This window comes from Nicrophorus vespilloides, unplaced genomic scaffold (assembly GCF_001412225.1).
Source record: "Nicrophorus vespilloides isolate i.1.1-1 unplaced genomic scaffold, Nicve_v1.0, whole genome shotgun sequence".
Lineage (NCBI taxonomy): Eukaryota > Metazoa > Arthropoda > Insecta > Coleoptera > Silphidae > Nicrophorus > Nicrophorus vespilloides.
In genome coordinates this window covers 517,766-545,765 of record NW_017100088.1, presented here as the reverse complement: position 1 = coordinate 545,765, position 28,000 = coordinate 517,766, and the positions used below count along the sequence as shown (strand labels likewise).

General features: G+C 35.2%; 9 protein-coding genes across 10 annotated transcripts; 4 read left to right on the top strand and 5 right to left on the bottom strand.

The window, feature by feature from the left end:
* The first annotated feature begins 6 nt into the window (after positions 1-6).
* Positions 7-2,402, top strand: LOC108567363. The gene is made up of 9 exons (XM_017927779.1): positions 7-157; positions 213-352; positions 691-873; positions 934-1,138; positions 1,195-1,312; positions 1,368-1,503; positions 1,559-1,746; positions 1,803-1,968; positions 2,022-2,402. The coding sequence occupies exons 1-9, from the start codon at positions 7-9 to the stop codon at positions 2,400-2,402; spliced, it is 1,668 nt and encodes a 555-aa protein (XP_017783268.1).
* A 611-nt stretch (positions 2,403-3,013) lies between these two features.
* On the top strand, positions 3,014-3,956 carry LOC108567362. Its single transcript, XM_017927778.1, has 6 exons — positions 3,014-3,061; positions 3,112-3,238; positions 3,292-3,407; positions 3,463-3,582; positions 3,650-3,810; positions 3,875-3,956. The coding sequence occupies exons 3-6, from the start codon at positions 3,339-3,341 to the stop codon at positions 3,954-3,956; spliced, it is 432 nt and encodes a 143-aa protein (XP_017783267.1). The 5' UTR covers positions 3,014-3,061; positions 3,112-3,238; positions 3,292-3,338.
* A 278-nt stretch (positions 3,957-4,234) lies between these two features.
* Positions 4,235-4,976, bottom strand: LOC108567361. Its single transcript, XM_017927777.1, has one exon. The coding sequence runs from the start codon at positions 4,964-4,966 to the stop codon at positions 4,235-4,237; it is 732 nt and encodes a 243-aa protein (XP_017783266.1). The 5' UTR covers positions 4,967-4,976.
* Positions 4,908-9,157, bottom strand: LOC108567459 (mannosyl-oligosaccharide glucosidase). The gene is made up of 7 exons (XM_017927949.1): positions 8,735-9,157; positions 8,367-8,524; positions 8,136-8,313; positions 7,043-7,214; positions 6,630-6,978; positions 6,105-6,576; positions 4,908-6,055 (listed from the first exon to the last, which is right to left on the bottom strand). Exons 1-7 carry the CDS (start codon positions 8,987-8,989, stop codon positions 5,150-5,152), a joined length of 2,490 nt encoding a protein of 829 aa, XP_017783438.1. The 5' UTR covers positions 8,990-9,157; the 3' UTR covers positions 4,908-5,149.
* Positions 9,158-9,495: 338 nt separating this feature from the next.
* LOC108567483 (FUN14 domain-containing protein 1-like) lies at positions 9,496-10,136 on the top strand. The gene is made up of 3 exons (XM_017927979.1): positions 9,496-9,693; positions 9,796-9,985; positions 10,039-10,136. The coding sequence occupies exons 1-3, from the start codon at positions 9,557-9,559 to the stop codon at positions 10,114-10,116; spliced, it is 405 nt and encodes a 134-aa protein (XP_017783468.1). The 5' UTR covers positions 9,496-9,556; the 3' UTR covers positions 10,117-10,136.
* A 114-nt stretch (positions 10,137-10,250) lies between these two features.
* Positions 10,251-12,618, bottom strand: LOC108567482 (acyl-CoA dehydrogenase family member 9, mitochondrial). The gene is made up of 7 exons (XM_017927978.1): positions 11,853-12,618; positions 11,572-11,794; positions 11,320-11,516; positions 10,973-11,263; positions 10,745-10,914; positions 10,548-10,684; positions 10,251-10,485 (listed from the first exon to the last, which is right to left on the bottom strand). Exons 1-7 carry the CDS (start codon positions 12,513-12,515, stop codon positions 10,262-10,264), a joined length of 1,905 nt encoding a protein of 634 aa, XP_017783467.1. The 5' UTR covers positions 12,516-12,618; the 3' UTR covers positions 10,251-10,261.
* A 528-nt stretch (positions 12,619-13,146) lies between these two features.
* LOC108567380 (ankyrin-1) lies at positions 13,147-15,900 on the bottom strand. 2 transcript variants are annotated; one of them, XM_017927797.1, is made up of 8 exons: positions 15,768-15,900; positions 15,377-15,493; positions 15,064-15,186; positions 14,803-15,000; positions 14,407-14,752; positions 14,129-14,350; positions 13,755-14,065; positions 13,147-13,697 (listed from the first exon to the last, which is right to left on the bottom strand). In XM_017927797.1, exons 2-8 carry the CDS (start codon positions 15,488-15,490, stop codon positions 13,512-13,514), a joined length of 1,500 nt encoding a protein of 499 aa, XP_017783286.1. In that variant the 5' UTR covers positions 15,491-15,493; positions 15,768-15,900; the 3' UTR covers positions 13,147-13,511. The 2 variants fall into 2 exon arrangements, with proteins under 2 accessions (XP_017783286.1, XP_017783287.1); XM_017927798.1 differs by lacking the exon at positions 15,768-15,900 and having other exon boundaries at positions 15,325-15,406.
* A 3,143-nt stretch (positions 15,901-19,043) lies between these two features.
* LOC108567411 (natterin-1-like) lies at positions 19,044-20,300 on the top strand. Its single transcript, XM_017927842.1, has 5 exons — positions 19,044-19,061; positions 19,279-19,338; positions 19,496-19,695; positions 19,806-19,949; positions 20,009-20,300. Exons 2-5 carry the CDS (start codon positions 19,287-19,289, stop codon positions 20,093-20,095), a joined length of 483 nt encoding a protein of 160 aa, XP_017783331.1. The 5' UTR covers positions 19,044-19,061; positions 19,279-19,286; the 3' UTR covers positions 20,096-20,300.
* Positions 20,301-21,970: 1,670 nt separating this feature from the next.
* Positions 21,971-23,784, bottom strand: LOC108567406. Its single transcript, XM_017927838.1, has 6 exons — positions 23,481-23,784; positions 23,224-23,288; positions 22,845-22,910; positions 22,340-22,536; positions 22,132-22,281; positions 21,971-22,078 (listed from the first exon to the last, which is right to left on the bottom strand). The coding sequence occupies exons 1-6, from the start codon at positions 23,552-23,554 to the stop codon at positions 21,989-21,991; spliced, it is 642 nt and encodes a 213-aa protein (XP_017783327.1). The 5' UTR covers positions 23,555-23,784; the 3' UTR covers positions 21,971-21,988.
* Between the last annotated feature and the right edge of the window lie 4,216 nt (positions 23,785-28,000).

The following is a 28,000-nucleotide window of genomic DNA, read 5'->3' as shown; positions in this document are numbered from 1 at the left end:
GTTTCGATGTCTGAAAGTGAAGGCGATGATGGTTCTTTGTATTCGCGAAAACGAGCGAGGCTCGATACTTCGCAATCAAGAACAGATAGTCCTAGTCTATTTTCAGATATTTCGTCCATTTCCTTCGACACTTCTGGACTACGATCGTCTACTTCTAGTAAGTATAAGAGATTGTTTTGAACACTATATTAAATGCGAGCTTTTCTTTACAGCTACCAGCTCGGTCGCCATCGAGAGATTACCTCTTCCTGCGATCAAAATTAAAAAGATCGGCAAGGATGCGACCCGATTTAAACCGATTAACAGAGATAGAATGTATTGGAAAGTTGTGAATAACCCAAATTCATTGCAGGTAATTTCATTGAAATTGATTTCAACATATTTCTAATAAGATCTAAGCCAAATTACTTATCCGAATTAACTAAAACATAATCAATAATATTTGTGAAATCGCATATTGTGGATGGTTTACGAAAGTTAAACAACGATTTAGTGTTTGGATAGGTGATCGATACACTTCTATCATTAAAAACGCATAGTCGATGACCAAATATAGGGAAACAAATATACTGACAGAAACAATCACTTGTCTTTGTTTTTAGAAATAACAAAATAATTGTTACAACGATTGAAAAATTTAAATAATTACGAATTTGATTTATTTTAAAAATGAACTCGTTTCAATTTTAGCCAATAATTAATGAATGGGTGTATGAGTATCAATTTGATGGTAATGCTTTATTCGCGATACTGCAATTCATAATCGACATCATGGGTTACCAAAGCTTCGATGTGAAAGAAGCTTTAACCGATTGGGAAAACCTCCACGAAATTAACGGTCAGCTCGAAGAATGGTCGTCTCTTCAACAAAAGGTAGTCCTCAATTTGAATTACACGAAAAAAACCTATACTTATAATTATATATTTCTCAAGGATTTCCAATGCGTTTTAATAAATAAAACTACGTACTGCAAATCGGTTTCGAAAACATATTTCAACTTCATTTATTATTTGATGAAAACCTGCAGCAGTTGCAATATTGTCTACGATCATTATTTCTTAGATAGACTACTCAAGATTTTAATTGTGATGTCTAAGTCTATGGTTCGAGTTGTTCGTCATACGGCAGTAATTACAGGTAATAAATAAAAATGAATACTTTAAAAAAAAATAAATAAATTTTATGGTTTTTAGTGGTAAAATTATGCACAGAGCTGATTTCGATCATGCAAGATATAGATAAAGACGAAGAGAAACAGGCGTATTTACATACTAAAATAAACTCGTGTTTAAACGTTTATTATATGAATTGGTAATTGAATTAATTGCACGTTTAGATGAGGATTTTAAATAAAATTTTGTTTCAGTGGTTTATCAGATGCGAAGATGAGTTATATGCGCACTTCGTGTTTGAACGAGTGCAATAAATGGATACATTTAGCTCCAAATCTTATGGCTAATAAGAAATCGTTGACGGTCTTGAGGCGAATGTTGCTTGATATTGTAAGATCAAATGTGTAAGTTCATTTACTTTAACTATTAAACAATCGTATCGTAGCAACCGGTCATTAGAATTGCTGCATTGACTACAATCAAATGTTTAATGCCGAATCTACTACGAGATCAATTTGAAGAGCAAGAACTGATACTTTCGCGTTTAATGAAGGAAGTAGAAAATCGTTTGGTGGATGTGAATCAAGTCGTTGTTGAACAAGCTATATTAGTTATCTACGAGCACACTAAGGAGTAAGTAGTGATTACCAAGAGCTCAAGTATTATTACCTAATATTTCTATTAATTAGATTATGCGTGGAGCATAGTTCGGACATTCGCAACTACATATTTAAATGCATTTATGTGGAGAACCGAAATATTGCGAGAGCCGCTGGTAATTACTTGTATTATTTGCTTTCCGAAGCTCTACCAGAAGAGTTCCTGAAGAAAATTGTGTTATTCGATTCCGCTAGGGTATGTTGATATATTGGATACTGATAGCAATAGTTATTATAACTGCTTTCTAGGATAAAAGCACTGCTTTGTTTGTCGATGCGCTGATCGATACAGCTCGTGAGTTTCAAGATTTCGATTTCATCCTCGAGTATTTATACGACAACAACGGTGAATTTTCTCAATATGAAGAGAACAAGCTGATCAAGATGTTCTATTATGCAGCTAAATATATGCTGACTGGGGAATTCAGTGGCATTCCGAACAACCGTAAAACGGAAGCAGCGAAATTTGCTGCAAACTACCAACAATTTATTGAACATTTCCAGCCCAAAATTAACTCCTTTATAGATAAATATAAATCTAGCAACGAAGGCCTGAAGTTTCTCCTGCAGACTATTTTACTCATCGACTTTTGCAGGACGGAATTTAGCCGTGGCGTAAGTCACATATAATAAATACTTGAAGATACCAGAAATTCATAAGCTACTTTGTTTGCAGGATGTAATCGAAGTGATCAATTCGTTGTTCGACATCTTCGAACAAAATACGGACGACGAAATTTTGGTATTAATAAACACCATATTTTCCAAGTTCACTAATGAATATTGCTCCACCAAGAAGCAAACTGATGACATCTTGCTCAATTACTTCAATACTGTAATTGAAAGCTACACGAACATTATCATACCTCTAGGAGACGTAAGAAGAGAAAATATAGAAATTTATTTACTTTAATTTATACTGTTTTAGTTAAGCAAAATTACGAATGAAGAATCCGAGGATATAACATCGCAACTTCGGCTGATCTCGTTGTTTTCCCAGCACTACTACCTAGAAAACATCACTTGGGAATACATCTATTACGATTGGAACGTTTCCGCTTACACAAATGAAGTAAGTTAATAATTAATTTTGATTGAACAAATCCAATTGAAACTTAATATTTTAGATTTTACAGTATCAAGTAGTCTGCTGCCTAAATTATCTTGTCTGGCGATACAAGAATGTTGATGAGAACACAAAGACTTTGCTTGATCAGAAATTAGAGAAGTTCATCGATTCCTGCGTCGGTGTTTTACAGCAAAGCTCCAACATTCCGCTTCAAGTATCGGTGAGTTATTACTAATTTCATACATTCATATTTACTAATCGTTATTTCAGATATTCAAGTGCTTGCATAATTTAGCGAAAACTTTGTCCTCCACCAACATTCATATTGTCAAGTTCAAAGAACCGAATGATCAAGTTCTCTTGGATTTTGTTCTTAAGCACTGTTTCCTAGAAGATAGTAATTATCATTATACAACTGCATATCCATTATATTACTACAATATTTTTTAGCTCCTGAAGTATTATTAAGTACCAAAAGAAATTTGTTGAAAAGGATAATGAACATGTGCACCATAGATAGTTTGAATTCTACCGTTATTCCATACATTTACGCTTATTACACAACTGTAAGTACTAAGGAGTTGATTGAATACGAATGATTACTAAATATTACATTTTCAGAAAAACTATACTGATATCTTCGAAGATAATTTTAAAGAGATGGAGCCGCGATGCAAATGCGTTATGATCTTATGCGTGTTCAAGTATTTATTAGATACTAATAATCTGCCACAGTTGAAGGTAAATAGAATATTTTATTATATTATAATACAAATTAATAACAAATTATCACATGTTTTGTATGCAGGTACTCGCTTCTACATTCGCTAAAATCATGGAAGCTGGTTCGATCATGAATCTTTTTCAGCTATTCTTTCAATACATCAACATAAACGAGAGCAACACACTTTTGCTGAAACATATGGTACCATTTATGAAGAAGATTAAAGCAGGCAACAAACGACAACTGTAAGATTACTTGAAGTCAACCAGTGAAAACTGTTACTGAAATAATGTATTTTTTAATTTGCAGGAAAATCTTTATCGACGAAAAAATCAGTCACTCGCTGCATGAAAACGTTGCTATTAAACAATTCTTATTATTGCTTCGTTAGTGATGCAATCAGAATTTTTAAGAAAATAAATGAAATTTATTTAGTCTAATTATTTCTGTAACTTTGATCTCAAGTTTTTTTTTTTTTAATTTTATAGTTGTTTATATTACTAGATTTATATATTCTGTTATTTATTACAAAATAAATAAAATACTTTTGTGAAAAACATAATAATCCCACAAATCCGTAAATTCCACAATCCGAATATTTCATATTGCAGATATCATAAACTATTTTCTTTCAAATAAACATTTAAGATATTTATTAATTTGTAAATATTACATCAGTAAAATTTCATCTAGGAATTGACTAACTTTCGGTGCATGAAATCTATCCTCGCTAACCGCCTCCACGGAAACAGCCGAAATGGCATTCATCATGTATTCGTTGGCTGCTGATTGCATAATATTACCTTTTTTTGAAACTTCATCGACTGTGCTATAAGTTTTTGTATGTAGCTCATCCAACGCGGTATTCAGTATTCCTTTGATAAATTCCTCGGTGTCCACTGTCTCCGTGGTCGACTCATCATTAACTAGCTCCTCTTCCTCAACCAAAACACTCGAAGAGTGCTCGCTCTCTTCACTTTCAAAAATGCACTCCTTCCGTTCGCAATATCTTTCCAAATACAGCTCCATATCCTGCCGGACATCGCATTGCGGCCTATTGAAAAACTCGTAAACGGTGTTGTGAATATCTTTGCGTGGCTTCTTCTTCAGCACGTACTGAAGAATCAAAGAAGAGAACGCTCGTACTTCTGGGTGAGACTTCAGGTACATCTCATCGCTTCGGATGGTATCGATTTTGAAGGTATTCAACTGCTTCTGCTGATTTTTCGTTAGCGAAGATGTGTTGAAGTACAGCGAACCCCTGGGAGTGTCACAGGAATGGTAATCCAGGGGCTCGATAACCTGCAGTGAACTGTCCATATTTTCCGTGTAAAATAAAACGCAAATATTACATTTGGCAGTTACTTTTATTACAAGTTCTCCACTGTCACTCACAAACATGCATACCGTGATTTTGATATTATCGATAATTATACTGGCTCATCTTCACTATCACAGCGGATTATTTCTATATTCTGTTTTATTTCTTTGCAACATTACAACACACAAATAAAAATAATGTCTATTATTACAAACGCAACCAAAGATGTTAAAAATTATTTATTACTGCGAATTTTAAGTCTTCTAATAGTGTTCACCCATCAAGAGGACAACCAAAGCGGACCAACCGGTGAACGGTTTGCAGCCGCTGCCTTCACCGTTTTTATCGTTGTACTGTTCCCATACGTAACCAGTCTTATAATATTGATTTATAACATTATTAATAACATTGCTTCTCAGTTTATTGTACAGCTCGAACGCCTTCTTCTGGTAAGGTCCTTCCTTTTCAGCGTAGTAATGCAAGGCCCGAATCGATAAAAAGTTCATGTTGATCCAGATTTGTCCACGCCAATATGGCGGGTCATGCTCGGTGTTCCTCTTCATGTAAAGTGGAGAACTTTTAGCTAAAGACCTCAACCCGTAAGGAGTCCAAAGTAGATTGGGATCATCGAGATTATTTAAAATCTTCGAAAGACGCGGCGAGTTTTCGTCCAGGATTTGCAGCAAGAACGGAAACAGACTAACGTAGCCGAAGTTGTTGTCGACCAAACGGTATTCCGGTGTCCTCGTGATTACCCTAACCATTTCCAAGTTTTGTGTTTGAGCTCGAGGATTCTGCTTGGGTCTCTTCAGAATGACCGCATCCGTGTGCAATCCGTAATCCGCATAGCTTTGCGAGTACTCGGACCAATGCAGAGCGTTCATCAAGTCTTCATCCTTCAAGTACGCCGCAGTCTGATCGTATTTGTAACCATCTTCACCTAAAAGCACCGCCAATTTCCCAATGGTATCTGCAGCAATCGCAATCCAACATCTAAGATCGATGTGCCTTTCGTCATCAGACGGATGAGAGGATCTCGGGTAATCATCTAATCCGGAAGTGAGCGTCTTCGGATTCAATTCGCGATTGGTGAAAGGATCTCTACCGCGCCACCTGTACGAACCACTCACTTCTCCTTTTTGTGTATTATTAAACCAAGCAAACCACGCCTAAAACTAACGATTAAACATGAATCACTAAAGTTGCAAATGATATTACCTGAAGTCGAGGATACAGCCTTTCGAGCGTTGCCAAACGTTTATTAGTTAAATGTTTTTCGTGATTCCTGAGGATGTGCTGTAAAGTTAGGAAGAAGGTAGGTGGATTAGCATTGCTATTCCGTTGTGTAACGAATTCTTCCGGAACTTTAGCCAGAGCTTCAACGCCCAGGATTTGCTCTCTCGGAATCCAACCTTCCACGTTCATCAAATCGAACCAATGACTCATAATATCCAATTCGATGTCCAAATCCCAAGTGGAGATCAGGAATCCGTGAAAACCTTCATCCCAGAGAAAACCGCGCGGGAAAAAGCTACGTGAAGGCACACCCGTATATAAAGAAGCCTTCCAATAAGGCACCGGATCTTTGGTGTAAGAACTTTGAACTCTTGACGTACCGTAGAAATAGCCAATGCCTCCTAACATGTTACTAAGCGCCGCTTGAGCAAATTGTATCTCCCGAGTTTTATATCTAAAATATTAATATTGTATATTAATATGTAATTAGTATTGTATTAATTTTACCCCTTTTCCTGCAAATTAAAGGTATCCTCGAAACGTTGATTAAATCGCAGTCGCTGCCATTGCAATTCCTGCGTGTATACATCACCAGCCAACATGTTTTCCCGAGAAGACACGCTTCCAGATTCGAAAACCACGTCCAAAGTAAACGGCAGCTTCGCCGTAATCTGCGTTGCAATGAAGTTCGGTTCCATGCGAGAATTCGAGGCAGGCATCAATTCTCCAGCAAGAACTACCTTCCTCGGTGATTTCGGATTATCCTGTGCCAACCTCAAAGACGAGATCACAGTTTCTTTAAGTAAATTTAATCCAGGTGCGACCGTCGATAAGTAAGACTCGTGTTCAATACTTCCTTAAAATAAAATGAAATTTTATTACTCCTAGCCTTGGTATAAAATTAACAATAGTTATTATACCAGAGTGATTGAACATTTTTATATTGAATTTCCCCAAACCAGGAGTATCGCCGCGAATTCCCGTTAACTCGCTCCCAGTATTCGTCGTCTTAATATACCCTTGAATATTCTCATCGAACGCGGTGTACCACAGCAAAGAAACCTCCTCATCGAGTTTCTTAGCATACTCAGGCTGAAAATACGAGAGAACGATATGAATAAAATCCACTATTCTCTATAATACATGTTAATCCAATCGTATATATATATTTTTTTATTTAAATTGGTTAAAACAATAACATGTGTTCATGAAAATACATTTAACAATGAAATCGCACTAAAAATTTAAGTCATCTTCCTCCGCAGACGCAGCAGACTACTAAAATGGTGGCAGCAACGGTACAAGCAATCACCGACGTCAGAGTCATTTCTTTGTCCAGCTTAAATTTAACGGTTTGGTCATTGTCCTGCGCCATGTCCAAACTCCAAAAGTTTTTTCCGAAATTTTCTTTGACAAGTTTAAATAACAAATATTGATGACAGATTAAAGCGCGACGGGCTTTATCTATTAGATCCGCAGCAACAGCACACTACTAAAATAGTGAAAATCACCGATCCTATTAGAGCGGATGACACTGTGATATCCTTGTCAAACTGTACTCTTTCGCATCCCACCGATTGATCATCCTTTCCGTTTGACATTCTATCAAATACTATCGATAACAACGTAGACTTGATCAATTGTATTTATTAATAAACATTATTTAGATTCTAGCATTAACGCACTTCTTCATTTGAATTAAAGTTATTGTCGTGGCCCTTTACAGAAACAGACGACTATAAACGTGCAAACGATAGTTCCAATAATAGCAGTTGAAACAGCGACGTGTTTTTCAAACGATGCATTTTCACAACCACGAACTTCCTCTTTTTTCTTAACACTTTCAACAATTTCAACCTTTTTAATTTCTCTCTTGAAATACTTTTCATAGATCTCATTGATCATAGATCGCCTTATATGAAACTCCACATTAAAGTATTTACATTATTCTTATAAGCGTCACAGGACGACTGACAACTAATCATATTCAAAATAGTCAAATGTAATGATTACCTTAACTTCCACCGATATTCTGGCTGTCCAATCTCCGCCGTGCAATCCTCCGAGTCTCTTGACAAACGATGTTGTCAGCAAGAAAGGTCCGTCGTGGATTTCCTGAACGCCAAAAGAAGTAGCGTCATGCTGTATCCATCCATATTTATCTAGATTGTCACCCTGCTCGCACCAATGCCTAAAGGACGAAACGTTACAAACGGTTCGAAATGCAATTATAACAGAACATACCGAATTCCATCGCCACCTGGCCTCAATCTCTTGGGAAAATACCACATCAATCCTGTAACCAATGAATGTGGGTCTCTGGTCTTAAAACCAAAGTATGTACCTGGTCTATAGGAACCCCAGAATCTATCTGGAATATCCAATCCACTTTGAATAACAATCTATAAATTTAAAAGTTTTTTTTTTAAATATATACAATATCCAATTAGAATCTAATAAGAATTACAACAAATGAATGTAAAACCATGGACAAAAAAACTATGGGCAGCAGTTCCAGTTTATATAGAATTCATAAACAATAAAGATCATTGAAATAAAGATTAGAAAACTAAACAGTGTTTTCCAACCTTTATGTAATAGAAAATACCAACCTTTTTATCATCATAAGGGGTATTTACACGAGTCTCCAGATAACCCATGTAACCTACAGCTGCAGCAAATATGAAGCAGAGGAAACCAATGTACTGTTTCCAATAAGATAGTATTGTCTTTTTATCCTTGACTGGTTTAACTGAGGTGCTCCCATTGCTACTGCTGCTGTTTGTACCTTTATCAGCTTTGCTGGCTTCTACTCTTCTTTGCCTGACCATATTGAAATTTTGCTCTTTAACTTTACACGTTTTCATCTAAAAGTTTCACGAAACGATCATACTTCAAAACAATCCGGCAGCAGCTATTGTGTTGTCTACGATCACTATATTGTAGGTTATTTTTATGTGTATTCCAGTAAATGTCACCTCTACATTATTCTTTATAAAAAAAAATGTTGATATTATTTACAAATAACATTCACTTCAATTTGTCATTATTAAGTTAAGCTTACATATTTTAAAACTTAATTTTACTTTAAACAAAAGCATTCGTTCTCGTAAATATTGTTATATATGCAACCAACTATGATTTTCTGTACTAAATACTAATGGTTGTATTTATTAGGTGAATGTCAAATGCTTAGGAAGAATTACATACAATTGATACAATACTAAATAGATGTTACCATTAACTGTGATTGGTTGTAGAGTATTAGTTATTGAAATACTATAATTATTATACTGGTATAGTATTTAAATAAATCTTTAATACTATACAGGAGTTAATTATTAATTGTAATTGTATATTTGAAGAAATAAATTGGTTGTAATTAATTATTATTTTGAAAAAATAACACATCATTTTTATAAATAAATAAAAAGATGGCTGATAAATCAGAAGATGTTGTTGACAGTGACAAGATGAGTAATAAGTCTAAGGAGGCATTTAACAAAATTATAGCGAATTTAACAAAAAGCTCTGATACAAAGCAACTGCTTATTGGAGTTGGATCAGGATGGTAATAATTTTGATATTATATAAAGAATAATGTTTATTTATTTTACATGTAAACATTTTAAGTATAATGTATGGAAATCAGAATAATTGATTATATTTGCAGGGTTACTGGTATTCTAACTTTAAAAGGGGCCAGAACAGCAGCGTTTGCAGTGGGTGGAGGAATAATCATCATGCAGGTAGCCCAGAACCAAGGGTTGGTCAAAATTGATTGGGGCAAAATTAAGGCTAAAGCTGATAAGGTCAAAGAGGAGAAAGGCATCAACCGGGTGACTCCAAATATTTTAGCCAAAGTAAGTAAAGCAGTAACATCAGTAGAAACATTCCTCTAATTAACGGTTTTCAGGTGAAAAAGTTTGCGCGGTGCAACTCCGTGTTTGCTGCAGGTTTCATTGGTGGATTCCTGATAGGCGTGGCTTCGTAAACGCAAACAACCTCCTCCCCAAAAATTATCCACGTGAGGGTTTCCGTCATGTCGCAACAATATTTCGGTGTATCTTCTAATTTATTTATACAATTAAATTATTTACAAATGTATTAGACAATAAAAAAGGAACGGCAAATAAATGTTAATAGTTCTTGGCCATGGGATGTTCCGGGAAGTAATGACCAATGTCCATCGTCCTTTGGGCAACTGCAAAATGCCCCGCATCGCTGTTACTTAAATAACCGATGTCGATGGCAGTGACATTAGCTTTGACTTTTAACACAGCGTTCATACAAATCGATTCCGTCAGCAATATCTCGTGCTCTGCATTTGTTAATCCTATACAATACGATCTTGAAACTCGAGCTAAAACAAGTAAATATTTTACTTTAAGAAATAACACTGACTTTCAACGTAGTTGGACGTACCTAAACTCGCAACCATTGCGTATATTTCCAAAATACAATCAGCTAATCTCATCAAATTCACATGTTTCGTAACGACTTCCATCCCTTCGTCAGCTAATAGAACCTCAGTGACGTATTGCAACCTTAATATAGAATACCTATAATAAACATACGATTAGTTACAACAAAAACTTATTATAAAATATTAATATTATTACTCTAATATATTAGCTTGATTCATCAACGATGGATGAAAATATTCTTTAAGCTTCAGATTAAGCGAAGGTCTATCCTCGTGATCTTTCCTTTTCGTCCACATTCTGATCAAATTAGCAGTCGCATGGTAAAACGGATTCCTAATCTTGCGCACCTGCTCTTGTATGATAATCTAAAAAAAAACATAATCCTAAAATAATTATCTTCCTGTTATAATTTATAAGACTAACACCGGCGTGCTGCAATCCTTGCAACGCAATCACTAGCTTCAAATGATCCATAGGTTCTACTAAAATCAAATTACTGAGCGAATTTCTGTAAATCTCATTGCACCAATGGCCTTCCTCAAAGCCCGGACTTCCAATTAAACTTAAACAACTGAGTGCCGCTTCGTGCGTGTACTTGGCGCAATATGCCTTCACGATAGCTGCTTCTAAGTCACAATCCTGATCCTCGTATTGGTCCATCAACGCTCCAGTCATATAAGTCATACTTTCCATCGCGTACAAAGAACAAGTAATCTACAAACAAAAACTATTATATTATTGTTCAACTTATAATATAATGCATAATTTACCTCAGCTACTTTCTTTTTTACAATCTCACTTGTAGCCAGGTTTTCTGATTTTGTGCTGATATCTTTGCAATGCTGAATAAACTTATTCAGCAGTGCTTTAGTTTGTACAATACTATATGATCCTGAACTCAACCACATCTCTGACAATATACCAGCAAGCATTTTTTCACCTCTATCCACTTTCCCTAAGACATTTTCTGAAAGAAATATATTTAACTTATTATTATTTTTTTATTTAATTAATGACCTCACCTGCAGGTATATGTGTGTTTTCAAAAGTAACATCAGCAATATCAGTTTCCTTAAGCCCATGGCACTCCACTGGTTTTGTTGTTATTCCACCAAATAATTTATCAACTATAAATGCAGTTACATGTTTTGTACCCTTCCTCACCTTATCCTCAGTTTCAGCAAAAACAATGAACAAATCTGCATTGCTGCCATTAATTACTTTTGTCCTGTGTCCATTTAAAATCTGAAATCAAATATGTGTAATAAATGAAGAATTATAATATTATGGATGAAATACATACCCAAACATTTTTGTTTGCATCAAATGTAGCTTGCATTTGAACTTCCATATTGGACATCTTATTGTCTGGAGTGCATAAAGTACATATACTTTTACCACTGATAAGATCTGGCAGATATTTTTTCAGCTGGTTTTCATTTCCCAGCTTCAATAAATTGTTTACTCCACATGATTCATGATGCACTGCACCAATGTTATTATACTGTTTTCCCATTGACTCATAATACCTGAGCACCTCTGAAATCTTCAGTTCACTTCCACCTTCAAGTTGTGGTGCTTGCAATCCAAATAACTTCATACTAGCTAATTTATCTATAACACTTTTTGTTAAACCTACACCTTCAGATTCCTGACTAAAATGGAAATCTACAGGTAACAAGGCATTTTCCAACTTTATCAATTCCTCTTTGTCAATAGCTTCAGGATATGCTAATAGGTCTGTATCAACTTCACCAACAAATAAGTTCTTGACGAATGGTGGTTTCTGGGGCTTCTTCTCATACTTCTTCTGGTATATTGAGGACAGTTTCTCAAACACTTTCAAACTCTCATTTTCTGATGAAGTTTCCTCTTTTTGCGCCACCTGCGTTGAGAGCCTCTTTGGAAATACGAGTCTGCGAGGTCTTAGATGCTCGGAACAAAGTTTTAATAAATAAACAGACATTTTTAGTCTTTATTGTTACTCTTCAAGAAAACATAACCTATTGTAACCTATATTTAAATTATCACACTCAATCACACTGTTTTATTGCTTAGCCCAGTTGCGAACACACTACATCAAACTTAATACTAATACCAACTGAACGTTTCAAAGTCTTATTAGAAAAATACAAAAATAAACTTTTTATACTCTATACATTCTATTATATCTTGCTGTATTATCAAATATAAACATATTTTCTTTAAAACTAAGAAATATTCTTTCATAATCTTTTACAGATGCGTTCGTAAACCATGAAAGACAGATTTAGTTTATTTTGTAAATAGCAAAAATATGCATTTGTTAATAAATATTTCTTCATCATAAGTTATAAAATTATGTAGTGTTTCTCTTGTAAATTGTGTTCATTAAACCACTATATTTCTCCAAAAAATGACAAATATAATAAGAAGCTGAGGAACAACACCTCTAGAATGTTAATAAAATAAGAAAGTTGTTTGTAAAAAAGTTTATTTCACTGTAGCAATGTTAACAAAAACTAACTACTTTGTAATTACTTGAAATATATACAATATTAGTAAATATACAAAATTAACACTATGAAATGAATTATATTAAATACATTCGACGTACTTTCAATAAATATTTCCTGTCGCATATGTATAAAAATTAAGCCATTCATTTAACAAAAAAAAATACTTTGAAATAGTGCAGCAGTAACGTAATGCAATCAATATTTACACTCTATATACAAAATCAACAATGCTATCACATTTCATCCGCTTAGTATAATTTTTTTTTTCTTCAAATTAATATCAAACTGTGTCTCACAACGAAACAACGATTGATCCCTTTGCAAAACTATAACCAACAAACAAAGAAAATGCCTTAGAAAACGAAAGAGAAATTAAAAGGAAATTAATGATAAACGAAATAAATACGAAATATGAAATGAATGTCACGCGGCAGTGTTGAAAACCAATTATCCAACATTAATCATCATGACGTCGAATTGGAAAATTTCAGTTGCTCCGTCAGAATCTTCACCTGTTGCTTATAATGTGCAGTCTCTATCTCAGATTTGATTAACTTTTTCTTGTACGTTTCTAGTAACGTGTGGACTTTCTGCAGTTCGTCCAATAGCGAATCGACGTTGTAATTTTCTATTTTGTTTTCTTTTACCACCTGAAACAAATTAGTTTAATAATTTATCGAGAATAATAAGTGCGTGCAAAAACTCACGTTCACTGCCGGCGAAATTGTCACCAATTTATTCTTCTTCATTACAATTCGCTTATTCTGGGCAGTCTTTTGCACGGAATTTATAAGCTTTCCGTTCAGCTGTTTCAATATGTTTGATTGGCCGTTTAACGAGCCTCCATTGGTCATCGCAAGAAACTCGTCTGCCGTTACCGTTATTATCCGATTTTTCTTTACAGGACTCACAGCGTTTGTTGTCGTTGCTGTCACTATTGGTTTACTATGTAAATACTCCGAAAAATCGTCGTTGCTTTCGTGGGGTTTTATTGAATTTAAAGCTTGTTTTCCAGCCTCTGCAAAAAACAACATTTAGATTTGATCATTTATATATTCGAAATATATTCGTATAAAATTACCAGTAAGAACAACGGAATGGCCACTTTCCATAACTGAATTCAAAATACTGCAATCGTCCACTGGGAGCATTGTAATACCATGCTGTTGAAGTAGTTTTAGGGAATCTGTATAACTAGTTTCATTCTCTATCGTCTCCATACTCATGCCATTCGCTTCATCACTATAATTTAAGGATTCGTCTGATATTTTAGGTTCCATATCATCCTCAATCATTATCGTTTCTGGAGAGTTGAAATATTATTTTAATAAATGATAAAAAATAATAAAGACAATTTACCAATAGGCATACAAGCTCCATCAATGTTTTCCTCGTCATCTTCTATTTCCGTAATGGTTTCTTCTGGAGCAGTACTCATTTCTAAAATGGGTTCTATTGCCACTGAATCAGCGCTATTACTATCGCAAATCATTTCTAACGCTAAATGCTCTGTGGCTGCCAAAGGATCACGCAATCCGATATTAATTATTTGTACAATGTCTGGTCGATTCATCTGCGTCGCTATATCCGTCGGCGTTAAATTGAATTTATTGATGCTATTCGTTGTAGCTCCATACCTAATCAGGATTGCTGCAACTTCAGCATGGGAATTCTGGGCAGCCCAGTGCAATGGCGTCATATGTAACTAAAGATATTTAGTTTAATATTTACCAAATTATAATAATTAATACTTACAAGGTCTTTGCAATCGAAGTCTGCTCCATTTCTAAGAAGGCATTCAACGATTTCTAGGTGTCCCTCATAAGCAGCCATGTGCAAAGGTGTTCTATCAACTTTTGTTCTGGCATCTCTGGACATGCCAGCCCTGAGCAGGATCTCACATACTTCCAAGTGGTTATTCTGAGCAGCCAGATGCAAAGGGCTTGTGCCTAACTAGAACAAACGTGCTTGTGGCATTAGCATTCAATTGGATTCTTTGTTGTTCAGCAAGTTTACCCAATCTGCAGAAAATGGTGCTCCCTTTCCAAGAAGCAATCTAATTTCCTCAACATTTCCATCTGTCGCTGCTTTAAGCAATTGCTTTCCCAACTCAGTTATTGTCAAATTATGGGGCATATACTAAATAACACATATAAATTAGCTTATATTCTTTTAAATTTAACTATTTATTATTAATTGTTGTTTCAGGTTGTTGTTTCTATATATATATATTTTTTTTCAATTTGTATATATGATGTATATCAAGTTAGGTCGAACCTTAAGAATTAGTAGTAGTCGCAAAAGTTTGTTGCAAATAGCATAAACTCACTGGTATAAGTTCTGCGTGTTCCAATGGCACATTTTCTGATAAAATAAATTTGGTGGCAGTTCCAGTTTGCTTGATGTTGCTGCGAGCATCGTGCTCCTGCATAATCTTGATCATTTTCTGCAAACATTTTTCCTGTGTTACAAAAGTTTTATTTGTTTATACTTTTTTTTGTTTTTGTTTTGTGATTTTAGTTTGTTGGTTATGTTATGTTTATTTTGATTTTTGCGCGTGACGTAGCACGGGAAAAATCGCGCCACCATCTTGGCACCCGATTTCCTGTTCCTGTTTTGTGGACAGGCGGAAATGGAAACGAAGCGGTGGCCATCATCCTCGAAGACGGATCGATAGTAGGCGGATGCCGAGTCGCGTAACCGTCTCTTGGGGTACTTACATTTCAACAATTTCGATTTTCGTACAAAAAATCACATCCTCGCAATATGCAGACATTCCAAACTCATGGAAACAGCATGTCACGACCACCACTCCATCGTTTTGTTATTCTCCGCCAGTCTGGGAACATTTCATCGCAGATGGTTGCATTCCCGACGCGGGAAATATTCAAAACACTTTCCCATAATGCCCTTTGTCCTATACCCATACTCAATATCCAGGATATCTTATTTATTTATGCATTAACTTTGATCAATTGAATATCTGTTATGCAATCTAAAACAATACTGGATGCTCACAATATTAAGTTATACATGTAATAATAATTATATGTTCTTTATTATATTAAAATTACAACAACACGAATTAAGTAGTTTCATTCAATATATACATATTTAATGATTTAAACTTGTAATTGTCATCTAAGTAAAGATATTACAGATTACTAACTTCATTAATATCCTAATATAAAAAATCTAATTTGAAAATTTTCCAAATACTTCCAAGTCAAATTAGCAACAGCATCTTCATATGAATCATCTTATAAAACTATCATTTTTTTGCCAATCGAATTGGGTTTTCCCAGAAATTATATTTATATACTTTGCATATCAACTTTGTACCTCAAATCGTAATATGTTTATTTCAGTGATTTAGAGGCCCCATATTTTTCACGACTAATTACTTTTGTTAGTTCATGTATTCGAAAACCCATTTAAACAAATACATCTGAATAGGGGTGGAAAGCTACTAGGGCTTCCATTAATCGGTTTACAAGTCAATGATGAAATTCTAGTTTATCATATTTAATACATACGTCATGGCCACCCTTGATATAGAATAGAAAATATTTTTTATGAACAACTCAATGTACTTTCTTAAATATGTTTTCATTCTATATAAGTTTAATGAATCATAATTTTCACTTATCACTTGATAAGTTTATATTAAAAACGCTATTAAAATGCTCAAACTGGTAATTCCAAATATTACCAATAAAATACATGTGAACTCTAGATCAAAGATACATCATTATTATTATTAGAACACCCAGTAGCGTAGCTACAAGGCTTTGTCGGTTTTTTTTAAATATCGGGTTTTTAAAGAAATTTATACAATTCGAAAGGCGTTTTTTTTAGAAACTAAAAAACCGGTATTATTTTATTAAGAACATAAACATTTTGACATAAAATCGTCTATGGCATAAAACAGGAATATTATTAAATACAGTAGAACCTAGATTAACGAGCACCTCGCATAACGAGCATTTCGCTTAGCAAGCAAAATTAATTGTAAGAAAAATGACTCGCTTAATGAGCCACGTTTCGCATAACGAGTGACGATGAGAAGAGAAGTCCCGAATTGCGGGCCTGCTACATCATATTATGTGCATTTTTGAATATGTTTCACTATACGAATAAAAATCCGGAACGGATTAAACTCGTTCAGCGAGGTTCCACTGTACTTAGTTTAATGAAACAAACATAAAATTGGAAACGAATTCTCACCAAAGTTGTTCCTAGAATTCCGTGGTAGATCAAAAGTTAAAATAAATATAGATATAATAATAGATATAATATATAAATAAATTGATGCACAAATTCCACAATAAATTTTCATTTTATAAGTGTACATGCACAAAAAAACATAAAATTAATTAAAACAAGAGTTGAAAAACTTTGCTCATATGAATATGTGGTCGAAAATGGAAGAAGGGGTAGGATGGTGTTGTCGGGAATGCGAGGATATTCATTCTTAACGGAAATCCAAGAAACATCTAATGGAACTTCGACAAAGTGAAGTTTTAACGTCCCGTCATTACTTAATTCTATAAATTCCTCTCGAATTTGCAGATACAGTTCTTCTGAAGATTTTATTGCATGGGTTGCAAAAGGATTTCGGATCTAATCATATTGTTCTGTATTAATAAAATCAAAATAGTTATCAAATTTCTGCTTAAATGTTGTTGTCTCAGATACACAATTAATTGCCTGTTTTCAATCGTACTCTGGTTGATCCTTTGGATCTTTTTGGATACATTTCTAAACATCCTTTTTGCAACTCTTCCTGCCAATGATCTAGATTTTTGGACTTGGGACAGCCAACGTACTTCAGGGTAAAATAATATTCATATTCAGTTCCTATTTCTGCGCAGACCAAATTTTCGCAAATTTAGGGCTCCCGATTTATTTATGTTTATGATCATTTAGTTAGAATATTGTCTTATTTTACCTGTATCGGCTCACGGCACACCAGTGTACCGTGGCACACCGGTTTCGGAGCACTGGTTTAGAGGTAGAAATAAAATAATAAATTCATAAAATATCTTCAAGAATCTGAATACATTCTGCCTAAAAATGAAATTTAGATGAATTATTTAATGCTCTAAAAATGAACAACAATAAGAAATAAAATATCTTAAAGTAATTTATTGTTGGTCGTTTTTCTATATTTCACTCTAGAATATTTGAGGATTTGTTTTTTTTGAGATTTTATGTTGACATATTTATTAATTTTATATAAATTTGCCGAAACGACACGATGCACAATTATCTCCATATGAAAAGTGAAATTCCCATGTTCAGTGCCCGTTACCAGAACAGACTGGAAAACCATCCCAACTGTCTCGCGTTATCCCTGCTAGACAACAGTGACACCCACTACAGACTAAAGAGACACAACACCTTTGACCTCCCCTTTAGAAACAAAAAGTTCGTTATGAATGTTGTGAATTAAAGTGAATATTTTTTAAGTTATTATTTAGTGTCGTCAAAATTAATTTTTGTTATTATTATCACATTAATTTTCAGTTAAATTTCAGTTTGTTTGTTGGAGGGTTTCCGATGGGAAATCTTTCCGCTCACTGCTCTATTTTGTTTTTCTGTATTTATTTTCTTTGTCTTTACATTCTACTTATTGCCTAAATGTGGCAGCTTGTGAATAAGAAATATATACATATAAAAAATATATTTATTTCATGAAAAGAAAGTAACTTGTCACAAACCTTTCTCTCTATTTTTTTTTGTGATAATTCGAAAACCGGTTATTTTTTAAATTAGGTTTTTGCATAAATCCTAGTAAGCGTGCACAGAAGCCTTCAAGACAATATGTGTATTTATTAGGGATAGATTCGTTACATGTGTTGCAAGGTGCAACACTATTTATTTGTTAGTGGAAGGAACACAAGAAGAAAAATAATTTATTGCTACGCCACTGTGCAAATTTTTATGTATATATTTCTATATATTTGTCCTAAGTTGTTTTGAATTACATTCGAAAGAAGTGATCATAGCTGGTAAGCACTGTTAGAATTTAATACATTTTATATTTGTAACAAATCTAAAGAATGAAAAGTTTTGCTGTATAAATATAAATTAAAAAAAAAATCTTATTGGATTTACATAATTTAATGTCTACATTACTTACATTGACAAATAATTTTAATAATAATAATTAGTGCAAAAAGACAAATGTGTTTATTGTTAATAGTGCTTTATGATTTTTTTTTTTAGGAAATACAATGGATTGCGCTCCGACCATCCCACGTTGCTGTACTCCACCCCTCCACGAAAGTAAGAATATATAAAACGGTCTAATCTTATAAGCTTTACATTATTCAATGGCTTTGAAGTACGCAATGAGTTGATAAATGATAAATAAATATTGGCATATTACTTTCCGGTCAGTCGAATATTTCAACATATTTTTATACATTTTTCGTACTTATAGGATACTATTGGGTAAAAAGTGATGCCTGCAGCGGAATACCGAATAATGCGGTTAGAGTGGGAGTCAATCGGTGCAGAAACTCCGTTTTCGTTGGACGTACTAGGCATGAATGTGATATCATTCCGGGGAAGTATGTCCCCTCAAAGAATGTTGTCTCTATCGGTTACGGAGGTGTAGAATACACCAAGTGTGAATATGATGTAAGTGTGAAGATAACACTCATAATACCAAGACTTGTTTGTTATTAAAATATACACGCTTATTGCTAATAACACAAGTAATACAAATACTTAGATCACGTAACTTTCAGGTATTATGCGAACAAAGATTCCGATGGGAGACCATCAATTGTGGTATCATCCCAAAAGGAGCTGTTGCAGGTGGGATGACACGTTGTGGAGAAACACTTTACATTGGTCGTGTCTATCACCAAGGAACTCATACAGTTGGAAAAGTAAATGATTGACAACTTTAACATTTTCAATCCTACAAAAATTCGATATTTTCTTTCAGGTTCATCCATCCCATCATTGCTGCTACATCACAGTCTGTGGCCGGGAATTGAGTTGCAATCAATATGAAATCTTAGTTTTGGAGTAATGCTACTCATTTAAGGAACACAACCAACCTATCGTTGCTGCTAAATCACAGTATGTGACAAGAAAATGAAATGCTATGAATATGAAATCTTTGTTTGGAATAATACTGCTTAATTAACGCTCAAATGAAGGAAAATTTAGTATAAAGATTATGAAATCTTAGTGTTGGAATTTAGCTACTAAAATAACGCTACTGCTCAATTAACACTGTCAATAATATGTTTATTCAATAAAAGTTTAAATAAATTTTATTACAGTATCGTAATTTCTCGTTTTCCTGAAAAAAAAATCATAAAGTTGTTCTACCTACGTGATTTGTATTCGTTTATTCTTAATAAATTAGTATATAAAATTCTAATAAATGTCACTGATCCAAAGTGCTAAGCCACTGGCAACACCTAATTTACTGACATTAAATATCAATTGAAAATGTATCGGAAAATATAATGCCTATTAAATTACTTTATAATTGATTATATTAAAGTTTAATGATGTTTAGAGAATCATCAATCATTAAGTTTTTTTTTTTCATTCTTTCCAATTATTCGCGATAATTTATAACTCATACGTGTATTTCTTTGTCTTTCATTTTAGTTAATGTAGAACGGTTAAGTTATTGAATTTAGAGCATCAATAAGTTAAATTACACAAATAATGAAAGCTGTGACTGTTTTGCAGAAAATATGCCATATTTATGGCATTTTCCCGTTACACAATAATATCATAAATTACATATACTCTAGCATCCTCATATTGCTGAATCTGGGAGTGCTCTGTTTCGTAATCTATGACAGTTTATCCATTGACCACTATCAAAGTATTGTTGTGATCCTACCTATACTAGCATTGGATATCATATTGGTCATTTCTCTGATCACAGCTATAACTAGTATAAATCTAATTTACGGAAAAATGATGAAAATGTTTTCGGCGAAATGCGCCAAACTGAAGGCTACGAGTAAATACAGATTCAGCAGAGAGTTCTACACAGCAAATGTTTTATATTTAATATATTCGTTGTACAACTTCTCCTTCGTCCAGCAATTCTTCAATGATACTTACGTAATATTGTACGCATACAAGACGTTTCAGAATTACGGTTTGTGCTTAATGCATTTGCTTCTGCGTTACTACGCCATGGTTCTATACTTCCTGCTTTTGCAATTGAATACGCAACTGAAGCGAATTGGTAAACACGGTGCCTCGTTACATCTGAAATTGATTTTCAACAAATTCAAGCATCTCAAGTTTCTCATCGCCACGTACAACAAGATATTCGGTGTTATATTCATAGTGCAATATATATACATAATGACCAACTTTCTGGTTTCTTTGAATATGTTGACGTACTTTAGGAAGGACGGTGACAGTGCATTCTTTCCACAGTTGACAGTGCTTTGCCTCATATGGGCTAGTTTTCCGACTGCAAGTATTAACTATGTAGTGTTATTTGTTTTCTTTTTATTTGATGTTTTTTTTAAAGGTTTTGGAATGGTTACTTCTTTCGGGTTGCCAGAAGATCTTTTTGGAGCGTCAAAGGACGATCAAGATTTGCTGCCATAAGTTTTATTACGTTACGTGTGTTCGTGAGCAACAAATGTTGTACGATTTGTCTAGTGAAGTGAGTAATAAGGAATACTCGTTTACAGCCGCTGGTTTCTTTGATGTTAACTATAATATCGTTGGGTCCTTGTTAACTAACACATTCACATATTTAATAGTGTTGATTCAGTTCCATTAGTACTTTATGTTATAAGGACCATCGGTTTTAATAAGATGTATATTTTTTGCGATTAAATAAATATTAAATATTTGTAAGACAATAAAATTATTGTTATTTTACAATTAAACTTTTATTGAACATACTTATTATAATCATTGTTGATTGATTCAATCAACTTACATTTCTTAATATTTCATATGTTTCGTATTGAAATGTCGTTCTACCGTATCCGATGGTACAGAAGTCATCATACTTGTTAACCTGAAACAAGTGGATCTTTAGAGGATTGTAAATGAAAAAGATCAACTATTTACACTTCCAATTTCATACGTTCCACAGCGATTGATACGACATATAAAAAGTTTTACACTATCGTCAGTCCATCCACCTTGAACAGATCCTTTAGGGATAAAACCGTTATCTTGGACCTCCCATCTCAATGTTTTTTTCCTCTCGCATAATATCTATATGTTGCATGTTTCAATTTTTATATGGATGTTACAGAGTTACTTATATACTTACATCAAATTCATCATTGTCACCAATTAATGGCTGATAGTTGCAGACACTATTTTTGACTGTAAACTTTATTGGAACATAATGTTCATGATACTTCATAGCTCTTCCAATGAAAAATGCTTTACCATCGTTATCGACACCTCCTAGTAACACATCATTAGGTAACCCGGTTCGAGAATTACCTCTCACCCAATAGTGCGCTGTAATTACATCATATGTTCAATATATATATATATGGTTTAACCATTAGCATCACACATAGTGATTTGAAAATGAATATAGTTCAGACTGAAATTTAGGAAAATCCAAAAATCTGATTAACAAAAATGCATACTAATTAAATATTCTATACCTTCTCCATACACTAATGCAGATTGATACTGTTGAACATCTCTAGAATAAATTAATGATACATGCAACAAATTTATTTAATGTGTTTAACGACTAGTTGTAAATTGTTAAAAAAAATAATTTGGTTGGAACTTTTAATATATTAACAGTTTCTTACCTTCATTGTTGGAAACAAAATCATCGTTGAAGATAGATTGATGATGCGATGACTCGCGTGACCTGTCTATAAACAAGAAGAAAATATTCATAGTGCTGTGAACAGTTTATGTATAACTATTTTTTTTTTTTTTAAATATTAAAATAACGTCTCACCAGTCATGTTTATTTAGTTTTTACAAAGATAACGCAAATTAAACATATTTGTGTATATGTGTGTAATACAATAATTTAAAATTTATTCAGTTACGAGAATAGCCAATATTAGTCTATAATAGATGTTCTCAACATCATTCCAAACAGCTCAATGCATACAGTATAGTTTGGAAAGTGTATTTTATGAATAAAATGGCACCATATATTATTGAATAAATACTCACCGGTGTTGGAAGAACTTGACATGTTGAAATTGTTATATGAACGATCCGAGCCGGGGTCCTGGCGACTATAAACAGATGGATGATCCCCGGTTAGGTTATGTAGTTATGTATTGTTTTTTTTATAAGGGATACAACGAGAAGTGCATGCTGATAATTGTTTAGTAAGATAATAATAAAAGTAATTATAGACCAGGAATGCATGATTGTTAAAGGACGGCTTTTGTGGACAGTATAAAATTAATGATGGTCTTGTATACTTCTGCTTTTCTTCTCCACACTTCACTTGGTTTGCGCGTCTTGCTGGCTTTCGCCAGCCGGTGTTTTTACTCATTTGAGATTTATTTACACTGGCCTAAGTTACTGGGGTCAGGGGGAGAAACATGTAGGACGACTACACCAAATAACAGCTTTCAAATCGGGGTCTCAGCGATTCAGTATACCGGTTTTAGGAGAGACCAGAGACCATCTCACCTCGGATGGATACTGTTGATTGATATTTGATTTTAGGGGATGTGTATGTGGTGGTCTATAGCGCTACTTTTGTACTCTTAATAAATTTTAACGGACACTTATAAATTTTTTCATTTTCGAATCTAATAAGAGTCCGAACTGATGTCGGTAGAGGGACATTGTTGCTGATCAATTCACTACATAGAATTTCGGAGGCTAGTCGATATTGATTACATAGAAAAAGATGTTATCAAGGGAACTCATGAATTCACAGCTGCATCTATCCAGATCTTAAACGACTGAGCACTACAATCTCCGATTGCCTATAGGTGTTTCCTGACAGTCTTGTTTTTTTTGTTTCTTATGAGACATCGACAGCTTAGGTCATTAGCCTCTTATCACAATCACAAAGGACTCATACAAAATAAAGCAAGAAGTAAGTTAAAAGTCCCGACTCGTCCTGAAACGATAGATTCGACGGACCCACTCTTGTTGTCGAGATCGACAACAAGGTCGCCCAGCAGACCCGCCATCGCGCGCTGTCCAGCGTGCTTTATACAGTCCTCGACGATGTGCTGTACCGTCAGAGGGACTCCACAGGTCTCACATATAGGGGCATCTGTGCCAGTGAGAATATGAGAATGAGTCAGGTTTGTGTGACCCAACCTAAGTCCGGTCACGGCCATCTGCTCTCTTCGGGCCATCGGGCACTTCCATGATTCAACAGTCCATTTGATCCGACACAACTTGTTAGTGTTCAGCATCTGCCACTCCATTAGAACACAAAGAGTCACATGGTTCCTAATGTCGTCGGGTCTATACAGGAAGTCGTTACCGACGACACCTCGCACTGCCTCTCGGGCTGCGGAATCAGCTGAGTCACTGTCTCCAATGCCCATGTGCGAGGGTATCCACACGAATCGAACAATACTACCCCGACACTTAAGACGATACTCTGTGTCCAGTACCGATTGTACAAGCGAGTCACCTGATTGGACATTTGTCAATCCCTGAAGTACGCTCAGTGAATTAGAACACACAATAAACGATGTATTGGGAGATCCAGCACAAAACTCCATCGCTCTCCGGATTGCGTCCAATTCGGCAGAGAAAACTAATGATGGACGGTAACGCCCAGGAGTAGGCCTCCCCCCGAAAACCACGGGGGACCCAGCACCCTCACCACCGACCGATCCGTCCGTGTACACCAGCAAGGACTCAGCAGCGACGCCAATAATCTCATCCAAGACCGATATATAAGTATCCGGAGATGTGGTCCCTCTGGAGAACTGATGCAAGTCTAGACACACATCAGGAAAAAGGAGCCATGGAGGACACTCGGAAAATCCAACAGGATGCATTTTGGGCAGATGCAAATTCAGTCGCCCACGCAGCTCGCAGGCACAAACGGCGACGGGCCTCGTGGTTGTTGGCCTACGTACGTACTTCTCGTATTTGTCAATGTCATTGAAGAGTAAACTGTTGATACGCTTCGGGTTAGATAGCATCGCAACTTCGTACCGCATGAGGAAGCGTTACGCCTATACGGCAAAGGAGGCAGGCCTGAGAGGCAACACAGACTCACAGAAGGCGAGGTACGATAAGCCTCCATTGCAAACCTTATTCCCTGAGTATGCACGGTGTCCAGCAACTTCAGGGCAGATCTACGCGCTGAGGAGTAAACGACACATCCATAATCTATCCTGGATAGAACCAGGGCCCGGTACAGGGACAGAAGCACGTCAGAGTTCGCACCCCACTGTATGTGTGCCATGCATTTCAGTACATTGAGCGACTGCTTACATCTTGTTACTAGCTGGGAAATGTGTAATCGGAAGTTCATAGTCTTGTCGAGTGAGAAATAGTACGGGATCTCTATGAGGCCTTCTGAGACGACAAAAGTGCATACAAGCCGTCTTTGCCTCAGAGAATCACCTCTCTCTCCAGCCTCCTCCTCTTCCTCGACGATGGTAATCGCTTCTTGCAACCTTCTCGTTATAGAAGGGATGGTATCTCCTGTTGTGTAGATTGCGAGATCGTCGACATACAGGCAGCAATCAATCCTGTGATCTCGCTAGATCATTGACGGCTATTGCGATTAACGCTCAACGTCGAACCCTGTGAAATACCATTTTGCAGTGTATGCAGCTCGGAGAAAAACGATCCGACGCGAACCCTGATCCTTCTGAAACCCTACTCATGCAACTTTCTTATGATTAGATATCTCCAGGTCATATCGAAAGCCTTTTCTATATCGAAGAAAACAGCGACCATATGCTTCTTTGACAGGAAAGCCTCCTGAGCTGCACTCTCGGGATGAACCAGATAGTCGACCGTCGAGTGCCCTCTTCTAAACCCTGCTTGGTGCTCCGCAATTAATCCACGGGTCTCCATGAGTCTCCAACAGTCTTGTTGAATCCATAAAAGAACGACCCTCCACCTCGAATCTGCGTTGCCATTCCAACATAGCATCCACTCTGATATGTGGATATGTGTCCGTGTAGTATAGATTGATGTTGATGATCTCACGTCAATGACCTCTTCCTGCCAGAACATCAGCCTCCTCGATACCCAGGATACTCTAGTGGCTGGACTCCCAACACAGAACAACTGCACCCCCATCCGCTTCCATTTCTCTTATCTGTATGCATATTGTCACAACCCAGTGGTTTGTTTTAACTATCGTTGATTGACTGGTGATGGACTCGATAGCACTCATCGTAGGGCTCTATGTATTGCATATAATTCCGCCGTGTATATCGACGCTAGCCCTGGCAATCTACCCGACTCTGAGATATTAATCTCCGGAATGTAAATCCCGAAGAAGACAGATTGAAGACTCTAATAGGGAGCCGTCTGTATATGCCTCTGTCAGATATCGGAGAAAAGCACCCCTGAATTCCTCGAATGCCTTGTTAATAAGCCAGTCGGAGTTGGCGAAATCTTCTTTGGACTCCAGATTCATCTCGACGCGTACCAAGGGTGGCTCAGGAATTGGCGGATCAAAGTCAAAGAAACCAAATCCAGCCATGTCACTTTCACCCTCAAAAAGGAACCTCCAGCCATGTCACTTTCATGGTCTTGTTCCTGGATCACCGACTCACGTGGAAGAAGCACATCGCAACCAAAAGGAAGCAACTGGGGATCAAGTTTGTAAAATTGTACTGGCTGATCGGCAAAAGATCTCCACTATCCCTCGACAACTAATAATTTACAAGACAGTGCTAAAGCCGGTGTAGATGTACGGCATCGATTTCTGATGGGAAATCGTTTCGCTCCATGCTTGTTATTATGTTTTTCTGTTTTTGTTTGCTTTTTTTTCTGTCTATGTCCAAAAAATATTCAACTTATTGCTAAGAATTGTCAGGTTGTAAATTTTTGAAATATATACAAAAAAAAAGAAAAGTTATAATTTCCAAGAAGCGTTTTAGTTTTGTATTATTTTATGTAAATGTACCTGCAATATAACTAACTTAAAGAGAAAAACCCTTTAATCCAAATTATATTGCAATGCAATAAAACTTTTGGGGAATTTCCCTTAAATTTTGTATAAATCTATGATAGCTCCAAAACCTAGAGAGATAATTAATCCTGAATGTAGAATAATCTTGAAAAAAGTAAAAAATTATTCACAACTACTAAAAACTCATAGAATAAATGAAAATCTTACCAGAACATGTTATATATATCGCTGATAATATATTTATTATTTTTGTGTGATAAGAAGTATTTATTCAAGGGTGACTCATCATCAGTTCTAGAAATTAATGATCTAACTTGTTTTAGTGTAATAAATTAAATTGCGTAATATATAGTTTTGTAACCTATATATACATTACATCAGGAGTCAACCAAGCTTTTTGCACACAAGAGCACATGCTGGAAAGCCGGTCGGGCGGCGGACACCATTTATTTTTTTCAATGTAAATTTATAGTTGGACATAGTCAATAATACACATAATGCACAAAAAATATTTAATTCCGCACAGCGGCGGGCACACGTAAAATGGTCGGCGGGCGCCACGAATTAGAAATATCTCATTGTACAAAAATGTAGCTAAATGCAAAATGTTTTGATATTTTTAGAAATCAGAATAGTTTCATATAACTTTTTTTGTTTTATAATTCACAAGAAGCGTTTTATTTTTGTATTATTTTATGTAAATGTACCTGAAATATAACTAACTTAATTCAAAGTATATTGCACTGCAATAAAACTTTTGGGAAATTTCCCTTAAATTTTGTATAAATTTGTTTCAGGCAAAAGTCATGTTTTCCTATAAATTTAATATTTTTTTGCACAATAATTATCAGTTCAGTTGTGAAA

What these genes read in the sequence shown, in the direction of transcription:
- LOC108567482 (XM_017927978.1), bottom strand. Translation starts at nt 12,515, where the DNA reads ATGTCTGTTTATTTATTAAAACTTTGTTCCGAGCATCTAAGACCTCGC. An exon ending in AAACACACATATACCTGCAG is followed by an intron (nt 11,517 to 11,571) that starts GTGAGGTCATTA and finishes TATTTCTTTCAG; the next exon opens with AAAATGTCTTAGGGAAAGTG. An exon ending in AATCAAGCTAATATATTAGA is followed by an intron (nt 10,685 to 10,744) that starts GTAATAATATTA and finishes TGTTTATTATAG; the next exon opens with GTATTCTATATTAAGGTTGC.
- LOC108567483 (XM_017927979.1), top strand. Translation starts at nt 9,557, where the DNA reads ATGGCTGATAAATCAGAAGATGTTGTTGACAGTGACAAGATGAGTAAT. An exon ending in ATTGGAGTTGGATCAGGATG is followed by an intron (nt 9,694 to 9,795) that starts GTAATAATTTTG and finishes TTATATTTGCAG; the next exon opens with GGTTACTGGTATTCTAACTT. An exon ending in CTCCAAATATTTTAGCCAAA is followed by an intron (nt 9,986 to 10,038) that starts GTAAGTAAAGCA and finishes AACGGTTTTCAG; the next exon opens with GTGAAAAAGTTTGCGCGGTG.
- LOC108567362 (XM_017927778.1), top strand. Translation starts at nt 3,339, where the DNA reads ATGAACATGTGCACCATAGATAGTTTGAATTCTACCGTTATTCCATAC. An exon ending in ATAATCTGCCACAGTTGAAG is followed by an intron (nt 3,583 to 3,649) that starts GTAAATAGAATA and finishes TTTTGTATGCAG; the next exon opens with GTACTCGCTTCTACATTCGC. An exon ending in GCAGGCAACAAACGACAACT is followed by an intron (nt 3,811 to 3,874) that starts GTAAGATTACTT and finishes TTTAATTTGCAG; the next exon opens with GAAAATCTTTATCGACGAAA.
- LOC108567406 (XM_017927838.1), bottom strand. Translation starts at nt 23,554, where the DNA reads ATGAGTAAAAACACCGGCTGGCGAAAGCCAGCAAGACGCGCAAACCAA. An exon ending in TGTGGAGAAGAAAAGCAGAA is followed by an intron (nt 23,289 to 23,480) that starts GTATACAAGACC and finishes ATCTGTTTATAG; the next exon opens with TCGCCAGGACCCCGGCTCGG. An exon ending in GAACGTATGAAATTGGAAGT is followed by an intron (nt 22,079 to 22,131) that starts GTAAATAGTTGA and finishes CACTTGTTTCAG; the next exon opens with GTTAACAAGTATGATGACTT.
- LOC108567459 (XM_017927949.1), bottom strand. Translation starts at nt 8,989, where the DNA reads ATGAAAACGTGTAAAGTTAAAGAGCAAAATTTCAATATGGTCAGGCAA. An exon ending in CCCCTTATGATGATAAAAAG is followed by an intron (nt 8,525 to 8,734) that starts GTTGGTATTTTC and finishes TTAAATTTATAG; the next exon opens with ATTGTTATTCAAAGTGGATT. An exon ending in TTTAATTTGCAGGAAAAGGG is followed by an intron (nt 6,577 to 6,629) that starts GTAAAATTAATA and finishes TTAATATTTTAG; the next exon opens with ATATAAAACTCGGGAGATAC.
- LOC108567363 (XM_017927779.1), top strand. Translation starts at nt 7, where the DNA reads ATGTCTGAAAGTGAAGGCGATGATGGTTCTTTGTATTCGCGAAAACGA. An exon ending in GGCGAATGTTGCTTGATATT is followed by an intron (nt 1,504 to 1,558) that starts GTAAGATCAAAT and finishes ATCGTATCGTAG; the next exon opens with CAACCGGTCATTAGAATTGC. An exon ending in TGTTATTCGATTCCGCTAGG is followed by an intron (nt 1,969 to 2,021) that starts GTATGTTGATAT and finishes ACTGCTTTCTAG; the next exon opens with GATAAAAGCACTGCTTTGTT.
- LOC108567411 (XM_017927842.1), top strand. Translation starts at nt 19,287, where the DNA reads ATGGATTGCGCTCCGACCATCCCACGTTGCTGTACTCCACCCCTCCAC. An exon ending in TACTCCACCCCTCCACGAAA is followed by an intron (nt 19,339 to 19,495) that starts GTAAGAATATAT and finishes TCGTACTTATAG; the next exon opens with GATACTATTGGGTAAAAAGT. An exon ending in ACACCAAGTGTGAATATGAT is followed by an intron (nt 19,696 to 19,805) that starts GTAAGTGTGAAG and finishes CGTAACTTTCAG; the next exon opens with GTATTATGCGAACAAAGATT.
- LOC108567380 (XM_017927797.1), bottom strand. Translation starts at nt 15,490, where the DNA reads ATGATCAAGATTATGCAGGAGCACGATGCTCGCAGCAACATCAAGCAA. An exon ending in CCATTCCGTTGTTCTTACTG is followed by an intron (nt 14,066 to 14,128) that starts GTAATTTTATAC and finishes TGTTTTTTGCAG; the next exon opens with AGGCTGGAAAACAAGCTTTA. An exon ending in CAATTTCGCCGGCAGTGAAC is followed by an intron (nt 13,698 to 13,754) that starts GTGAGTTTTTGC and finishes AATTTGTTTCAG; the next exon opens with GTGGTAAAAGAAAACAAAAT.
- LOC108567361 (XM_017927777.1), bottom strand. Translation starts at nt 4,966, where the DNA reads ATGTTTGTGAGTGACAGTGGAGAACTTGTAATAAAAGTAACTGCCAAA.